The sequence below is a fragment of the Grammomys surdaster genome, unplaced genomic scaffold (genome assembly GCF_004785775.1).
Source record: "Grammomys surdaster isolate TR1022 unplaced genomic scaffold, NIH_TR_1.0 372, whole genome shotgun sequence".
NCBI lineage: Eukaryota > Metazoa > Chordata > Mammalia > Rodentia > Muridae > Grammomys > Grammomys surdaster.
Window position 1 is genome coordinate 10,159,912 of NW_021604791.1, and position 14,241 is coordinate 10,174,152.

Sequence of the window (14,241 nt, forward strand, 5' to 3'; positions counted from 1 at the left end):
GTGTGTGCGTGTGTGTGCGTGTGTGTGCGTGTGTGTGCGTGTGTGTGTGTGTGTGTGTGTGCGCGCATGCGTGTGTAGGGTTCTGGAGATCAAACTGAGGCCCTGGTGCTTACAAAGCAAGCACATCACTGATCTGTGTCCTCAGCCTTACTTTGATGCATCTTAATGTGTCAGTCACACAGAGACTCACAGTTTCTAGCCCTGGCAGAGCATCTTGGAACTACATGTCTCGAACTCCCCATGTTCTGCGCCTTTCACAGTCTTTGTTCTTTTCCTTTTTTTGGGGGGGGGGGGAACTCTTATCTGTGATTCAAGGTGTGATTCAAGGAAGTGCCTCCTCCATGAAGCTTCCTCTGATCTGTCTCCTGGACCCGAGAACCTCTTCCTGGGTCCCACTGCTGTCAGTGAAGGATATCCCCTTCCACTATAGAAGTCTTCCATCCTTGGCCATCTGGTTAGCAGTTTCCTGTGTCTTACCAGTAGAAGCCGTATACATATGGGTTAATGAAGATGGAAGGAAGAAAGTGTAGGAGAGAGAACAGGTAGTGTAGGGTATTCAGTTGTTAGTTCCCATTTATTATCCTGCCCAGGAAGCGTGTACCTTTGATTTAGACGTGGGCGCTCAGTGTGATCCCTCCTTCCTTTTACGACAGAACGTTTTATAAATCGTGATGTTTACAATCATAATATCCATAAGCCTTGTAATCATCTTGGCAATCAAAATCACCTATAATGTAAAATGATTATCCCTATTCTAGGTTAATTAGGTGAATCTAGCTAACTAAAGCTAATCAAATGCTAACATTTTCCCAGACCAACTCCAGATATCAGTTACACTTTGTTAAGGTCTAGTGGCGAGCGCACCGGGCATGCCTCCACCCGACCGTTACCTGTTCAGTCTGGCACAGGTAGAAGGTACTCAACAGAAAGTCATACAAATAGGACCAGCCACAGTGGTAGGTACACAGGCTGTTTGTGGGAGATGAGTAGGTTCAAACTATACTGAGCAAAATCATTTGAAATATCCAATATTGGATCGTGTTTGTCCTATACCCATGGCGGTTTGTGATAATGTGACGTACTAACCTCTTAGTGAATTAGCCAGAGAAGACTTTTCTCTAGGAGGCCACTTAAAAACTGGCATTTGGTAGAATGGAGGTTTCAGATTCGTTCACTGATTTCATGAGACTAACCTATATAAATTCTTGAAGCCATCCAAGGCAGTTGCTGTCTGGGTGTGTCATGTGGTCCGATGCTCCACTCACCAGTGTGGAGGTGAGAAGAGCCGACAGGTAACTGCTGCTGCTGTGGGTCGCCATCTTCAGAGCACTTTGGCAGTGGATGGTGTTGAGAGACTTCTCTGAGAATGGGCAGATGTTCTGCAATATGAGCTGAGAGTTAACTACATTATCGAGCAAGCTGGGTGGGGATGAAGAAAGAGTTCATGTGCACCTCAGCGGCGAGAGCCGGTAAAGAGTGTAGCCTGGAGTGCCTCTGGGAACCCTTTCTACTCTAGATGGTTTTCTTCTGTCCTTGGGATCCCAGCTTCATTTACCCCTAGCTGGTTTCTTTTAACCTCTGTGTTTGTCTAACTGTGACAGGCAGATGCTAAACCCGCCATCACTTTGGTAGACTCCATAGCTCTTTGATGAACAGTGGAGCACTTTGAACTGAGTGGTGGACGCAGATGGCTGTGTGCACTTGACCCTTGAGAGCTGTCATCGTGTAGACATCAGGATTGTTGGCTTTTCAAGGCTCATTTCCTGTTTTGAGCCCACAGTGCCTATCACCCTAAGAGCAGCCAGCGGGTTTGGTAGTAGCAGTTAAGAAATGTGCCCATGTCTCAGTTCTGTCAGCTGATGGTAGACTCTTTCTGTAGTCCCACAGAACATCGTGAAAACTGGGTTTCTGACAACTTTGACCATTTAACATTTTGATAAGCATTTATTAAAATACGTTTAAAGTTTTAAGTTTTTGATAAGCATTTTTGACCTTTTACTATGGCATATTTTGAACTCGAGAGTGGACAGAACAGTATCATAAACCCCTTTGTACACTGTAAGCAGCACATAGCACGCTCTCTTGCCTGCTCCCTGTCCTGACCTCAGAGCCTCAGGCCCTTGCCTTGTGGCATTCACATCATTTCTACTGCTGAGCCTTCAGAATACAAGATCCACAGGACATAGGGTCTCCAATTTAAGCAAAGGCACAGTGCTAGCTCTGTAATCCTAAATATACCAACAGAACTTCCTTGAAGCCGTCGAGTCTCCAGGCTGAGGAAGAAATTGCGTCTATAGAATGTGTTAATTTACACATTTATCTATAGGATGTGTAGGATGTGTCCAAGTGATAGGGTGTGTGATCAAAAAATACTGTAAGTTGAATTTTTTCAACACTAGTTATTATAGGTAGTAACAGTCTAGGGGCTTACAGTCTCAGGAGGTTAGAGTCCATGATTGTCATGGCGGGAAGCCCGGCAGCAGGCAGATAAGTGGCTGGAGCAGAAGCTGAGAGTTTACATCTGGTCCACAAACACGAGGCAGGGGATGGTGTGAATTTTATAACCTCCAAGTCCACACTCCTCCAACAAGGCCACACCCCCCAATCCTTCCCATACAGTTCTACCCAGTGGGGATGAAGCATTCAAATATATGAGCTGATGGGAGGCATTCGTATTTAAACCAACACAGCCACTTTTAACACATGTTTGGGAGGTGGGGGACCTGAACTCATGTCCTAGTGTGTGCACATAAAGCACTTCACTCACTGAGTTGTCTCCTCAGACCCAGCCGATTAGTATTTTAGAGGTAGAGAACTGTGCAGTTAGCAAGAGAATAGTATAAGTCCAGGGACAGCTTATTTGACAGGCAGGTTAAGGCTCTTCCTTTGCAGTGCTCTTTCTGGCTTGGTTCAGTTTTAAATTGTTCATGTTTGCAATCTCCACTTAACTGAAGTCTGTGTTCCCTTCTCAGAGGAACTTTCCAGGTGTGGGTACTGTACAGGCAAAGTTCTCAACAAGCTGTGAGCTCCCCAACTTGAACCTTTCTGGAAACCTAGCCCTGAGGCAACCCCGGGGTAACACTGTAGAGAATACACAGGACTGTCGTTTTCATCTGATTAGCCATGGCTGTGGTGGGGATGCTGAGCACAGGGACTGATTGAGTCCCACAGGACTGTGTATTGTATGCTGTGCGGTTCATTTCCATACAAAAGCCCCGGGGCTAAACTCCTGTCTCTGCATTGCTAGTTACCTCTGCTGCTCACATAACATCAAACACCAGGCAAACACTTAATCCAATGGGAGAGTTGGCTTATGAGTCTAGTCATTTCTATTCTCATGAAGATATGAAGTATTAGGAAATAAAAAATACAGAGCATGTAGAGATAGGCAGATAGATAGACATCCCCATCACAAAAGCAAAATGCTACCTGTCAGTGTGAGTTATAGAAACTGAATCCAGAGATGCACTGGCCTGTTTTCTCTTTTGCTGCTGAAAACAGTGAGCTGTCCTGTACTGGTCAGCAGTGACCACCATAGCTGAGGCAGGGGAGTGTCCTGACTGCAGTTACTGGTTCTGGGAGAATTTTAATGGGACTGTGAGGCACTGTAACTCGTGTCTCTAGGAACTGTAATTGCCTGCATTGACAGTCTTACGTGAATATTATTCCATGATTTTAGAAATAAAAATGAAAGTTTTGCTTTGGGTTTTTCAACATCAAGTTTTTATTCTGGATATTAATTTGATCTCAGCTAACTGCCCAAGCTGCAATAGGAACCATATTTAAAACCATAATCCTTAAAAACTGTAATCTTCATAATTAAGCTGTTAATAGGAAGCCTTTTTTTTAAAAAGAATGGCAACACTTTATCAGATGTGAAGCCCCCATATTAGAATATTAGGTTTTGGCATTTTTTTTAACTCTACTAGATTCTCATTCTTATTAAAGAGAAGCCATCAATCATCAAGTAAGAAAAAAACTTTGGTTTTGTTTATTCTAGTTCTCCTGATCCTGGAAAGGTCTGTATCAAATTATTTCCAGTGGACACAGGAACATGTCATAGACACCCAGCACTTCCCTGCCTCTTCCTGATTAACGGCACCTGCCACACTTGAGACTTGTTCTTTAAATTCTGCTCCAGGTGGAAGAGGAAAAGGTTACCCTTATGAATGGGCCTTTGGCGCTCACTTGAGACTTTTAGTAGAACATGTCCCCCCTTTCTGTGGATGAACGGGTGGGACCTCTGTGCCCTTCCCACAGGAACGTGAACTTTCATGGCGAGCACTTTTTCTCCTTAGCCCGAGAGAAAGAAGATCTGCTTATAAAGTTTCCAGGGTCAACAAGTTGTGCATGTTTTGACCTCTGTCATGAAAGTCTTCGACTTTCCTGAAGGACATAGAACCGGTAGTTTGAATGTGGGTGAATGAAGGAAGATCAAGGCCAGTTCGTAGGCTACAATCTGGATGCAGATTGCCATGGAGAAGTGCAGCGGATGCGGGCACAAGCTGTCGTGCTTTATATTTACTGAGGACTGCAAGATCTAGGAATTGTCAATTTTGTCGTTTTAGTTGGATAACCATATTTTATTCTTTTGCTGTAATATTTCACATACATTAATTATATATTTGTAGTTTATTTTTTAGTCTGTGTCCTCTAGATGCCCCTGTCTAGGGCATGCTGTGTCAGCGCCAGTCTTGGATCTGTCTGTTTTAGCCCGTTGACAAGGACCTGAGGCTGACTGGATATGAAACTGTAGTGGCACTGTTTGGCCTAATAGTAGCATAGTTGTGAGTGTGTGGACCGGTTCCTCATAGCCAGAACTGAGAGAAAGGGTGGGAGGGTGTACTTGGCACGCAATCAAGCAGAGTGCTCACCCAGAGGATTGCTTACAGAGAGGGATTTGATTCCAACAGACGGCCATCTTATCACACACACCCAAATATGTAGTCAACTTTGCCTCCCTTTATTCATGTTTTGTTTATATTTAGCTTGTTAATTTGGTCTCATAACTGCACAAGAGCTATAAGTACAACACATTCACCCTCCGTGTTATTTCTGCACATAACCAAGTGATATCAAATTAATTAAATGTGTATAACATTGAAGAATTCAGGACTGAGTTCAAATTCTGGGATGATGTGACTTTGAGTAAATTAATTATGTTCTCCATGGCTTGGTTTCTTCGTGTGTGACGTGGAGCAGCAAGAGTTCTCATGTTATAGTTCTGTGAGGACGTCCTGCAGGTGATGTGTGTACCAGACTAGCGCAGGAGCTCACCCACAGTGAGTGAGTGCCGTGGAATTACATTGCTCTAAGTGCCCGTAAGTATTCAAGCTTGAGAAATCTGCTGATGGGTTAAAGTGTTTTTAGGTAAAAATGTTTTGAGAGACTTGGGCTCACTGTTGGCCCAGTGTCTTGTGATATTAGGTCGGCCTCATAGCTTCCCACAGGCTCAGTTTCTTGGCAGCTTCCCTGAGTTACTGTGAACAAGATTTATCAATAAGGTATGCTGTATGTAGAGGAGTTATTATATATCATATATCATATATCATATATCATATATCATATATCATATATCATATATTATATATATAAGATGGGTTATAGAAACAGGCTTCCGTGATTATGGAGTTGCAAAGTCCCACACTCTGCCATCTGCAATCTGGAGATTCCAAAGCCCGTGATGATTCAGGCCAGGTCACATGGCTTGGGAGTCATAGGAGCCAGTGGTGGACTCTTCCATCTTGGAAGATTGAGACCTAGTGGGGAGTAGGCTGTGCCAATAGTCCCCCAAACCAACAAGACGGAGCTCTGCTGTCCCAGGGCAGAACAGATGGGTTTCCCAACTTAAGAACAGAGTTCACCCTCCTGTTGCTTTACTCCTTCTTCTGGGAATACCAGACAGGAGCAGCCTAAGGAAGGAAAGGTATATTTTGGCTCATAGCTTGTATGCATTCGTCATGGTGGCAGGAACTTGAGGCTGCTGGTCACACTGCATCAACAGGTGAGAGGTAGTTTTGTTTCGTGGATCTCGTAGGCACAGTAATTAAAACTTAAAAGATAGTTTTAGTTCTTACACCAAGCACTGCCGTGTCTACTCCATATGTACCGTGAAAGAGCAGAAATATGTATCTATACAGAGGGTGATATTGAGCATTTCCAGGTCCTTCCAGACATCACAGCTGCTTGTTCAGTGGTTGTTCAAACCCTTCCCAGCTTTTGCATGCTCTGGCCTGATTGTCGTTTGTCACGGCTCATGGTGACACTCAAACCCAAAACGTTTATCACTGTTCATGCACAAGGCTGTGACCTGACTCCCAGTACCACAGTAACAGCTAATAATTATTAACTGCCGTGTGAAGACTGGGTGCTAACCGGGAGGCCAGCAGGGGACTTGCTGTACTTGAGGTGAGACATGATGAAGTTCTGATCGAGGCGTGTAGCAACCATGTACAGGGGTGACCCAGGCACAGGAGAACTTCAGAGGAAGACTGAGCACTGGGATACATGGGAAGAGTGGTAAATGGTTTTGAGGATGGTGTGTCCCCAACTAAAATTACTTTTTCAAAAATATGCCTTGTGATATAGCACTCCTTGCTATCCATTGAGACTAGCTCAGGATAGACCCCAATTCCTCAGCCTTACATGTGAGCATTGCCTAATCTGGGCTCAAACAGCCTTTCTTTGTGTCATTTCCTACACTTCTGATCCACCCTGGGTTCAGCCTCTGTGCTTTGGTTTCAGTTCTCCAAATACTCTCAGAGTTCTGTTGTTTTTGCAGCCTGGAACCTTCTTTGCTTTCTTTACAGAGAAACTGTTATTTATCCTTTGAAAACTAGGTCCAAGTGCTACTTCCTTAAAAGCCCAGCTTCTCCTCCATCCACTTCCGGGCTTTCTCATTCCCAGATTAGGAAGCATCTTCTTCTTCCACCCACAGCATTCATGTGACAGTTTCTACAGACCCTCTGCCCTCTCCTCTAACCCCAAGACTTCAACACACAGCCCCAGGACTGGCTGAATAAGGCAATGACGGGACAACTCAAGTGTGTGCCTGTGAGTGCGGGTTTCCTCAGAGGTCAGAAGAGGATGCTAGTCCTCTTGGAGCTGGCGTTTCAGGCTGCTGGGAGCTGCCCTCTGTGGGTGGTGGGAACCAGCAAGCATTATTAACTGCTGAGCCACTTCTTCAGCCCTTCAAACTTCCAGCTGTGAGACAGGAAAAATGTGAGAGAAAAAATGGGAATAATTAAGGGGTCCTGGAAAGAGAAAGAAGCCCCTCGTTTTGGCGTCATTTCCTGCTGGCTGAGTGTCCAAGAAATCCAGCACAATAGATAAAATCAAGATAGCTTGCTGAGATAATCTCCCCCTAAGGGTCATTCATGCAGCAGTGTTGGAAACAACAGATGAACAGGCTTACTTGGAGTCAGAGTGTCTCTGACCTTGACTTTAACTTCGTTAGTACTCCTCTCTGGTCCCTAAAACCAGTTCACTGATAAAAGCAACTTCATCAAGAGAATTACATAGAATAGTTCATTTGATTGTTTTTTAATTTAAGTTTAAAACTTTGTGGGCTTTTTTGTTGTTTGTTTTTTAAAAAGGTTTTCTTTGCTGTCCTGGAACTTGCTCTGTAGACCAGACTGGCCTCAAACTCAGACATCCAATTTCCTCTGCCTCCTGAGTGCTGGGATTAAAGGCGTGCGCCACCACTGCAAAGCTTTAAACTTGTTGTTTTATCTTTGAACCCTGTAAAACACATCCTCTGAGCAGTGTTAACTAAGCCACAAAGTCTAGTGTTAGGGCAATCAGGCTGTGACATCTGTGCTGCTTGCCAGGGGTGATTTGCCTTATCTGTCTGGCTGGGTGTCTCCTTCCTCCCCGACCGTTCCACTTGCCTTGGGTTCTTCAAAAAGCTTCGTCAGACTAGCAGAGGGTTGTTCTTCACCAAGGGTATCCAAGTATCTGCACGCCTGCTAGAAACCCAAGGGAAACCTTCTGAATAGACACAGGCTGGAGTGGTTTCCCTCCCTCGTCAACTCTTCAGACTTAAGCTTAAGTGCACGTCACCTCTTAAGTTCGTATTAACTCCAGTTTGCAAACTTGTTATCTTTGCTTCATGTTTCACCCTGACTCCTCCTGAAATTCTTTCCTGTGGATTCACGGCTTTACCTGAGTGAAGGGCCTTAGTCCCTCACAGTAGCTCTGTTGACCAGAGTCTCTCTACTGCCACTGACAGTGCTACTGGAAGATCTTTGGAGCCAACAGTCCCAAATGCTAATTAGCACTTTAGGAAGTTTTCATAGAGGGTGTGTACGAGTTAGTCCAGTATCAAAGTCATCCCATTTTCCTGGAGATAGTGACCTAACTCTGACACTGGCCTGCTGTAGCCATGGTTGAAGTGATTTGAGGCAGGCATTTTGGAGACAGACCACACCTTCCTGATGCAGGGCCAGCGAGAATAGTCTCCCAAGGGCTGAGCAAAGATGGGGTAAACACCACCCTGGCCTAAAAGCTGTTGCCTCCAGGGGTGAGGAATGAGGGCTCACAGGATTTCTGTGCTGTTTCTCAGTTTTCTTCAATGACCACACACGATTTGGTCATGGAAGGGCAATGCTTTTGCAATTTCTTCTATATGTTAGTGAGTACAGGCCTGAGGAGCAGGGTGGGAAACCCTGCCTCACCAGACATTGGGTATCAGGTTATTTACAAGGTCCCTGGCCACCCTTCCATCTGGCCTTAAGCTGTCCTCAGTCATTCTGGTCTGCTTTTGACTTTTTATTTAGCTAATAATTCTGAGTCTGTTTCTTTGAGTCGGATATCCTTTTAAGCACTTCTGCAGTGTTAGGTCATTCAACCCTCATACCACGCCTGTGGGACCGATACTGTTCTTAGTCCCGTTTTTCAGATGGGGAGTGATATAGGAATGTGATTTTTCCTTGCATGGCTTGTTTATTCTGCTGGAGTCTCTCTGTCTCTGCCATCCCACCTCTGACACAGAAGCCACAGTTCTGAACATCTTTTCGTCATTATTATTTTGAGACAGTTTCTCTGTATAACCCCTACTGTCCTGGCATTCACTCTGTAGACCAGGCTGGCCTTGAACTCACGGAAGCCCACCTGCCTCTGCCTTCAGAGTGATGGGGTTAAAGCTGTATGCCACCACCGCCTGCATTTGTTTTGTGTGGACTTTGTTTGTTTGTTTTGATTTTTTGTCTTGACACCATTACTGACACAAGGCAGATGGTGGCTTGAGAAACAGGATGGCCCAAAGGCAAAGCTACCGTCGAACAGCGTTGATGCTCTTTTGGTCAGAAGGCAAGGCAGTCTAGCAAGGCTGCCAAGCTTGGTCATCGCTGACCTTTTTTTTTTTCTTTTTCTTTTTTGAGGTTGCTTCTAGCTAACTGTGGGGGTTGACGGTCGCGAGTGGTTAGGAGAGTGTGTAGGAAGGAAGTATAGGCTGAACATTCAGCTGTTCTCTCAGGAAGGAAGGAGAGGCTGAAGGCAGTAGGCTAGCCCACAGGTGGGTGCTTGGCTTAGGTGTCTATAAGCAGAAGCAAATACCTGGAAGAGAACAACTCCACAGCTTGTTTCTCTTTTGTAGCCCTGGCTGTCCTGGAACTGGCTGTGTAGACCAGACTGACCTTGAATTTGAACCAGGCTCAGAGAACTTCCATGCTCCACATCCCTGCTGTCCAGTCTGGGACGTGACTCCCCAGTCCTCCCACCCCTTGCAGCTGGGCATCCCAGGGGCCATAGGGCTTCGGCAGCACTAGAGGCCCTCACTGTCTTCAGTGTGTGTGAGCTGAGGGCTCTCACCCATAGACTGAGGAGAGCGGCCCTACCTCATGGGATGCTGTGTCACAGAGCTGAAGTGCCAGCTGCCATCTTAACAGCCTCTGTGCCTTTTTATCTTGTCTTAGAATCAGGGTTGAAGGAAGAGACAATGGTAAGATCTTAGTGTGCCGCTGTGATTCAGGAGGGAGATGCTGAAGGCAAGCATTGGAGTGGCCGTGGGCCTTTCTGTAAAGCACTGGGAGCTTATCTCCTGAGGGAACGGCAAGGGAGGGGGGAAGGTGTGAGGCAGGGCTGTGGCCTCTGGAGCAGACACGCAAGGCAGGAGGGCAGCAGTGAGGGCCCAGCTAAGTGTGGGGAGGACAGGCCATCTGCAGCCCACTTGCAAGGGACCAGGAACAGAACTGAAGATGGATTAGAGTATCTGGAGGTAGAGGGGAGGGAAGGGGTGAAGGAAGGGTAGGAGGGAGGGGATGAATGGTGAACAACTGTCGGAGAATATATATGAGAATACACACACACCATACACATACACACTCACTCACACACACACACACACACACACTAGTGGGGTACAAGGAAATGAGGCTAGTGGAGGAGAAGCTGCTGTTGGATGTGAACAAGGGCAGGTTTGAAATGTCACCCCCTCCTACTCCCCAGCCGTGAGACAGGGGTCTCACTATGTAGCCCTGACTGTCCTGGAACTTACTAAGTAGACCAGGCTGGCCTAGGACTCACAGAGCTCTGCCTGCCTCTGCCTCCTGAGTACAGGGAGTAAAGGCATTCTCCACTCTGCTTGCGTTGTGAAGCCTTAGGTTTGAAGATGTCATGCACATTCTAGGGCACAGAAAGGAGAGAAGACAGAGCTGTGGCTGGAGGAGAGGCTGCCGAGTGTTGGATAAAATCATTCTCTTTTTGTCTTTTAGTTTTGTACTGTGGATTGATCCAGGAGCCTAGCACAGGCTAGGCAGGTGCTTTGCTACTGAGCCACACTGGTGTTCCCATACCCCTCCTCTCTGCTCCTTTTCTTTTTGAAGACAGGTCTCACTTAGTTGCCCAGGTTAGCATTCGACTTTCTGTCTAGCCCCAGCAGTCCATGAACCTTTTGATCCTCTTGCCTCTGCCACCTGAGTAGCTAGGATGCAGGCCTATGCCATCAGGTCTTGGTTAAAATGGACCTTTAATTATTAAATATTTTTTAGTGATTGATTCCAGGACCTTTCAATTGTGTCTTTTTCTTCTCTTCCTTCCATGATGATTATATAAGTATCCCCTAAAGTAACAGTCTTTAGAAGACGTTTTGTGCTCGGTGCATCGGATGTGTTATTTAGCAAATGCATTCTATCTGGATACTGTATTTGTTGTTAGTTTTTCTTGTATACACTTTCTTAGAGCCCTGCACATGATTCTTTGTATTCTTTTGATTCTTCCCTGGAATGAATTTTCAGGTATGAAGCTAATGTGCTCAAGGGTGTGGGTGGGTCCTAATTGTCTCCTGGCAGATTTGCAGTGAGGAGGGATACTGGGAGGATGCTGGGAAGTCCAGCCTCTCATCCTGTTGTTCAGGTCAAGCTCTGTGTTGAGCAGTCCACCTCCCCTCAGTTATCCTGAACCACTTCCAAGGAAGGCATCTCTGACAGGGAGAACACGGGGGAACACTTTGCTGGAGTGTGTGTCAGGGACCCAGTAACTGGAGCTCTGTGCGTTTGGTAATTTTTTTTTAAATGAACACTATTGTCAAGAGGTTGAACAAAGGTGTTTCTAGAGGGAAAGGTAGCAATGAAAGGAAGTTTATGTCTCTGTTTCAGAGGCTTGTGTTGTTGAAGTAAGGGCAGAGCAAGTTCACCATTAGAAATGAAAGGATCTAATGACTTTCATTATAGTCTTCACAAGGTTAATATTTTTGATCAGTTTTAACAGTTAAGGGAAATGTGATTTATATAATTATTAAAAATTACACTGTATGCACCACACACACACATGTGTGTGCGTGTATGTCTGTGTGTGTGTCTGTGTGCATGTATGTAGGTCTGAACATAGCCTTATTTCTCAATAACTGTCCACCTCTCCCCACTTCACTATGGCCTAGAATTTGTCACTCAGGCTAGGCTGGATGGCCATGTAATCCTAGAGACCTGCCTCCTTGGCATTGGGCTGACAGACAGCTCCCTGTGCCTGGCTGTTTTTATATGGTTTCTGGGGCATCAAACTCAAGTCCTTACTCTTGTAAGGTAAGCTCTTTACTGACTGGGGTATCTTTGTGTTGTTATCTTGTCTGTTCTAAGTTGTAATCTTCTGAGTCGGTAATTTTATCATCAACTAAAGTCAGCATTAAATAGTTTTCTTACGTCCTGTGCTTGTGTCACACCTCCTCTTTTTTCTCTTCTCACAGAAAAAACACAGGAAGGGATCCATTGATATTTCAAAAATCAAGTGTGTGGAAATAGTGAAGAACGATGATGGTATCATTCCCTGTCAAAATAAATATCCATTCCAGGTGAGTTGGTAGCCAGTGGCAGGCTTTGTCCTGTTCCCATTTGACATTACAGTTTCCTGTCCTGGGTTTGGTGGCTAGTTTTTCTGGACTCCTTTGCCACCTTCATAGTCCTTTCTGTTTTTCATCAGCTGTGTAAGTCTTTGGAGGCCATTTTGTTTTCGTTTTGGCTGCTGTGTCTACCATTGGTCCAGAGTCATTCACCCCAGGTCTTCACTTCCAGGTCACTTTAATCAGAGAGCACAGAGGAGTGGGCGGTGGGACTGAACGCAGTATACTGGAATTGTTTTCTGTGAACTTGAGAAGTTAAAAGTAGCAAGAGTGTGGTATTTCAAACAACAATGAGATGAAAGGGCTTTTTTTTTTGATGAAAAAAGGCAATAATAGCAGTTTACGTTGATTGAACTGCACAGCAATCCTGTCACACCAGTGGGGGTAAGCATTCTACTGTTCTTACTTATGACCAGGGACAGTGAGGCTCACGGATTGCAAATGGCTCCTTCAGAGCCACGCTGTGAATATAAAACAGCCAGGATGTGCACTGGTGAGCAAGGAACCAAAGCAAGTCCATTGAAAGGATCTGGTAGGAAAACAACCTTTCATATGAACTTTACATGGAGAGGTACAGGCTGAGGCATTACGGGAAAACAGGAGAGTGTGGTTGGTCCTTGAAGGAGAAGGATGTGCATTGTAGCAGTGCAATGGCGTGCTGAATGGAGGGAGAGACTTTTCAATTCTATGTAACAGAGGGTTTCTGACTCTTAGGGGTTTTCATGGGTCAGGCATGGTATGAACTGTGGTTTGTAGAAGGAAGGAGACTGGTATCTTAGAATCAAACCAGATAATCAAACCACCTGAGATACCAATTAGATGTTTAGTATTCAGATAAATGCCCATGTTACTAAGGTAATAGATAAAGTTAAATCACTCCATCAGTAGAGATCCTGGCTGCCATACAACAGGCAGCATCTGTAACATGTTTAGATCAAATTAGAGAGTCAATAAATTATTACACTAAACAGATGATTATTATAACAAAGTTTTGGGATGGTCCAAGCACAGACTTTTCTTTCCAGATAAGTCTGCCAATTCAGGATGACTTTCCCGGTGTACCAAAATCCATTATTCAATTATTCAGTAAAAAGCTGGCTGCACAGACAAACCTGGGTGAAGTGTGGAAACCAGGTAGCAAATATGAAAGCATCTCTCCAAGTGTCCATTGGCACAGTGTTTCTGGTATCTCATGTTCTGTCTTATAATATGGCATTTCTAGATATATCTTAGAAGTAGGGTCACTGTTGTGGTAATTATTTAAATTCGGCCTCTTGTTAATGTAATCTAAGCTGCAGTGGCTCTGCCTAGCCCAGCTGCCATGTTTCGTGGCCTCAGGCCACGTGCACACTGCAGCTAGAACCAGCCTGCCAGAAACACTAGCCCTGCCACCCAACTAGATGCCAGCGTGAGAGATGGCTCTGCCAATCTTCCACGCTATCTCCGCAAGGCAGGGCATTGCCCAGACCATCCCACCATCCATGCGGGTCCAGTAAGAGAATGAGACTCTAATTCTTATAGATTAATCAAAGGCTTTATATGTTTGATAATGATTAATAACAAAATGTGCATACAAAGAGAGTTGTATCCCAATTAGCTAACCTAATTATAAGTTTATAAGTTGTTCCCCACAAGTGCTCTCCATACCTGTGTGGTTCTCCATCCTCCTACATCTTTGCCCTCTCTTGTTCCTCCTCTTCCTTTTTTTTCTTCCTCTCCTTACTCCTCCCACCTTAGCTCCTCCTACAGGTCACGTTTGATGCATTTTCTTGTCTGGGGTAGTCCCACCAAAGTGTAACTGTTGAAGTGATTGAGAAGGGTTTACTGACAAACTGGGCCAGAATCAGCTGTGACCAGTGAGATAGTGGTTTGTTTTTCACTGTGATAGGTATTGTCCAGGTAGAGGGAGG

The 14,241-nt window shown here is 45.1% G+C and overlaps 1 protein-coding gene across 4 annotated transcripts in view; it reads left to right on the plus strand.

The window, feature by feature from the left end:
- Nucleotides 1-14,241, plus strand: part of Tec (tec protein tyrosine kinase) — a 110,430-nt gene that overhangs the window by 65,277 nt on the left and 30,912 nt on the right. For all 4 annotated transcript variants that reach the window (XM_028780728.1, XM_028780727.1, XM_028780729.1 and 1 more), the window contains one exon: nt 12,179-12,283. In XM_028780728.1, the coding sequence (XP_028636561.1) occupies nt 12,179-12,283 (105 nt within the window). The remainder of the gene's footprint in view (nt 1-12,178; nt 12,284-14,241) is intronic.